Consider the following 4131-nt stretch of genomic DNA (forward strand, 5'->3'; position numbering starts at 1 on the left):
TTTTACATTTATTTTTATTACTGTTCATAATAATATATTAGATGTACACTACAATTATAAATGATCAATTTGTTATCATTTCAACTGTTAAACATGAAAATGTAATATGATATAAGTTAATTCAATCTGAACAAGGGACGTTTACACCCATAATCATTATAAGATTTTACTTTAATTACATTGAATATTATAGTAATGTTGATAATGTTATATTTCATTTACACTACAATTATAAATGATGATTTTGTTATAGTTACAACTGTTAGAATTGAATATTTAATTTGATAAAATCTTATTTAATCTGAACTATGGAAATTTACACCCATATTAATAATAAGATTTTACTTTAATTACATTGAATATTACAGTAATGTTGATAATGTTATATTTCAATTACATTACAATTATAAATGATCAATTTGTTATCATTTCAACTGTTAAAAATGAAAATGTAATTTGATATAAGCTAATTCAAACTGAACTAGGGACGTTTACACCCATAATAATTATTTGATTTTACTGTAATAACATTGAATATTATATTAATGTTGATAATGTTATATTTCAATTACACTACAATTATAATTTATCAATTTGTTATCATTTCAACTGTTAAACATGAAAATGTAATTTGATATAAGCTAATTCAAACTGAACTAGGGACTTTTACACCCATAATGATTATAAGATTTTACTTTAATAACATTGAACATATATGAATGTTGATAATGTTATATTTGAATTACATTACAATTATAAATGATCAATTTGTTATCATTTCAACTGTTAAAAATGAAAATGTAATTTGATATAAGCTAATTCAAACCGTACTAGGGATGTTTACATTCATATTTATGATAAGATTTTACTTTTTTTAACATTTTATATTTTATAACTGTTCATAATAATATATTAGATGTACTCTGCAATTATAACTGATCAATTTGTTATAATTAGAACTGTTAGAATTAAATATTTAATTTGATAACAGCTTATTTAATCTAAACAATGGAAATTTACACCCATATTAATAATAAGATTTTACTTTAATTACATTGAATATTATAGTAATGTTAATAATGTTATATTTCAATTACATTACAATTATAAATGATCAATTTGTTATTATTTCAACTGTTAACACGTTCAATGCCGACGTCGGATATGCTCCGACACTGGATACCGACGCGCCTGGCCGGTGTCGGAGCGTGTCCGACAAACGTTATATGTATTATTATAGTGGAATAAAATACTCGGCTTTAAGTGTATGACTATAATATTTGTGTTGGCGACTCAGTATATATTTTTAAATAAGTTGGTACAATTGGTTTTTAGTTTCCGCCTTTTTGTTGATTGTGGGAACGTTTTATCTATAACCATGTATTGATACAAAACACATGTTATTTTCTATCGTCCAATGCTATCAATATTCTTTTTTTTTCAGAAAAATGTAATAAATGCATCGACAAAACAATCTATACGTCAATATTTTCACAATTATTGTTCGTATGTTCATGTCGTATGTATCATAATAATTATATACATGATTAGGTGAAAGTAATATGATAACAAATTCGTAATTCGTTAACACCCGACCACGGATAAATATTATATATTATTATATATTTATCCGTGCACCCGACCTTATTTTTTTAAATTAACAAATTTAATTAACAATAATACAAATGGATCTTCCTCCTGGTCCATCTAGAGAGCGATCTCGAAGTCCTATATATAATAAAACAAAAAACACTAAAATATTAACCGACGAAGAACTCTTATTGCTTTTGGAAAATGATAAATGGTTGTCATCGGAGGATGATTTTGATGGCAGTTCTGATGATAATTTTGAGGGCTGTTTGGTTGATGATTTCGATAACATGGCAGAAGTTGAAGAAGGTAATTCAAATAATGATTCTCATTATATGTGTGTAGATAGTAGTACGATGAATGAGATGACTGATAACTCTAATAATAGTCTTAGAAAAGAGCCTAACAATTATGAAACTTCCTGGTTATCTGATCCCGCAAATGCAAACTATATTCCATTTACAGCTACACCAGGTTTGAAATGTGTACCCGAAGGAAACGCACCTATTGATTATTTTAGATTATTAGTTACTGATAGTTTTTTTGATCTTCTTGTTGAGGAAACAAATGCATATGCACTTGATATTTTTTTAAATCAAACACACGAAAGTGCAAGAATAAATAATTGGGTAGATACTAACAGAAAAGAAATGGAAATTTTTATTGGCTTATTGTTTCATATGGGAACAATTAGATTAAGTAGATTGGAAGATTATTGGAAAACCAGTCGACTTTTCAACATTCCGTGTTTTCGTGAATATATGAGTCGTAACAGATTCATGTTAATATTACGAGCATTGCATTTCACTCGTAATCCGAAAGAAGGAGAACCTACTCCTCATAATAGGTTATATAAAATCCAGAGTGTTTTGAATTATTTTAATTCAAAAATGGAAGAAGTTTATGAACCGTCTAAAAATTTATCTATTGATGAATCTATGATTTTATGGCGTGGGCGTTTGGTATTTCGCCAATACATTAAAAACAAACGACACAAATATGGCGTAAAATCATATATGTTGACTGAACCCTGGGGTTTTATACACAGGGTTATGGTTTATTCTGGACAAGGTCATGATATATCTAATACTATGAGTCATACAGAGTATGTGGTTTTTAAACTTATGAATGGATTATTTTATGAAGGCCGATCACTATTTATGGATAATTATTATAATAGTGTCCATCTAACAGACTGTTGTTAGAAAAAAAAACATTTGTCACAGGAACTCTACGATCAAACCGCAAAAACAACCCTAAAGATGTTATTGATAAAAAATTGAAAAAAGGAGAGTCTATATATCGGTACACAAAAGAGGGTATTTGTGTCCTAAAATGGAAAGACAAGAGAGATGTTCTGATGATTAGTTCTGAATTTTCTCACTCAATGTGTGAAGTTAGTTCTAGGACAGAAGTAAAACAGAAACCTATAATCGTAAAAAAATATAATGAAAATATGTCAGGAATAGATCGCCAGGATCAAATGGCATCATACTACCCCTGTGAAAGGAAATCCTTGAGGTGGTATAAAAAAATTGGTGTGCATTTTATGCATTTATTGTTAATAAATTCATATTTTCTATATAATAGAAACGTAAAAAAAATATCACTTTACGACTACAGGATCTCAGTTATTGAAAGTTTATTACCTAAAAAAGACAATAAAACACAGAAAAATTCTGAGGTGAAAAAAACTGAAGCACATTTACCCAAAAAAGTTGAAAAAAACGAAAAAAATAGATATTATAAAAAACGCTGTAAGGTTTGTGCTGATAAAAAAATACGAAAAGAAACTATATATTACTGTGATCAATGTGAGGATGAACCAGGGTTATGCTTGGAACAATGCTTCAAAGAGTTTCACAAATAATCGTTATAATTTCGTTTAATTATTTTTTACTTTTATTTTTTTTGTTATTATTTTATTACTTATAGACGAAGGCTAGTCTGCTTTGCATTTGAAATGATTTATAATATTTGTTTTCTCATTGTTTTATTACTTATAGACGAAGGCTAGTCTGCTTTGCATTTTAAATGATTTATAATATTTGTTTTCTCATTATTTTATTACTTATAGACGAAGGTTAGTCTACTTTTCATTTGCAATGATTTATAATATTTGTTTTGATATTTATATTGTGATCATATTATTATATTAATTTGTTACTATTAGAATTGTTATTAAAACATTATAAGTATTTGTTATTTTTTATGTGTCTTATCATTCGTTATATTTTATATCAAAATAAAACCATCGTGTTTTAAATTCTAATAATAATTTACCTTTCATGATATCAAAATCTTTAAAATAATAATTATACATATATTTATATTGATAATATACTAAAAATAAATATATAAGTATAATATTATATGTATTATTATTTACAATTCAAAAAATAAATGCTTTAGCACATAGCGTGTCGGATACGTGCCGACGTCGGCCATATGATGCATCGCCACACCGTATGGCCGGCGTCGTCACGTATCCGACGGCGTCCATGTTTTTCAAATATTAGCGTGGCGTGTAGCGTAATACGC

The 4131-nt window shown here is 27.2% G+C and overlaps 1 protein-coding gene across 1 annotated transcript; it reads left to right on the forward strand.

Annotated features, from left to right (window-relative positions):
- Positions 1 to 1685: 1685 nt before the first annotated feature.
- LOC126555142 (piggyBac transposable element-derived protein 4-like) lies at positions 1686 to 3460 on the forward strand. The gene is made up of 3 exons (XM_050210105.1): positions 1686 to 2695; positions 2785 to 3111; positions 3181 to 3460. Exons 1-3 carry the CDS (start codon positions 1686 to 1688, stop codon positions 3458 to 3460), a joined length of 1617 nt encoding a protein of 538 aa, XP_050066062.1.
- The last annotated feature ends 671 nt before the right edge of the window (positions 3461 to 4131 follow it).

Source organism: Aphis gossypii, unplaced genomic scaffold, assembly GCF_020184175.1.
Source record: "Aphis gossypii isolate Hap1 unplaced genomic scaffold, ASM2018417v2 Contig00724, whole genome shotgun sequence".
Classification (NCBI taxonomy): domain Eukaryota; kingdom Metazoa; phylum Arthropoda; class Insecta; order Hemiptera; family Aphididae; genus Aphis; species Aphis gossypii.

Bases quoted from the DNA above. Each gene is read 5' to 3' on its own strand.
- LOC126555142 (XM_050210105.1), top strand. From the start codon at position 1,686: ATGGATCTTCCTCCTGGTCCATCTAGAGAGCGATCTCGAAGTCCTATA. The intron at 2,696-2,784 runs GTATGTGGTTTT...TCCATCTAACAG, and splicing joins AATACTATGAGTCATACAGA to ACTGTTGTTAGAAAAAAAAA. The intron at 3,112-3,180 runs GTGGTATAAAAA...TCTATATAATAG, and splicing joins TGTGAAAGGAAATCCTTGAG to AAACGTAAAAAAAATATCAC.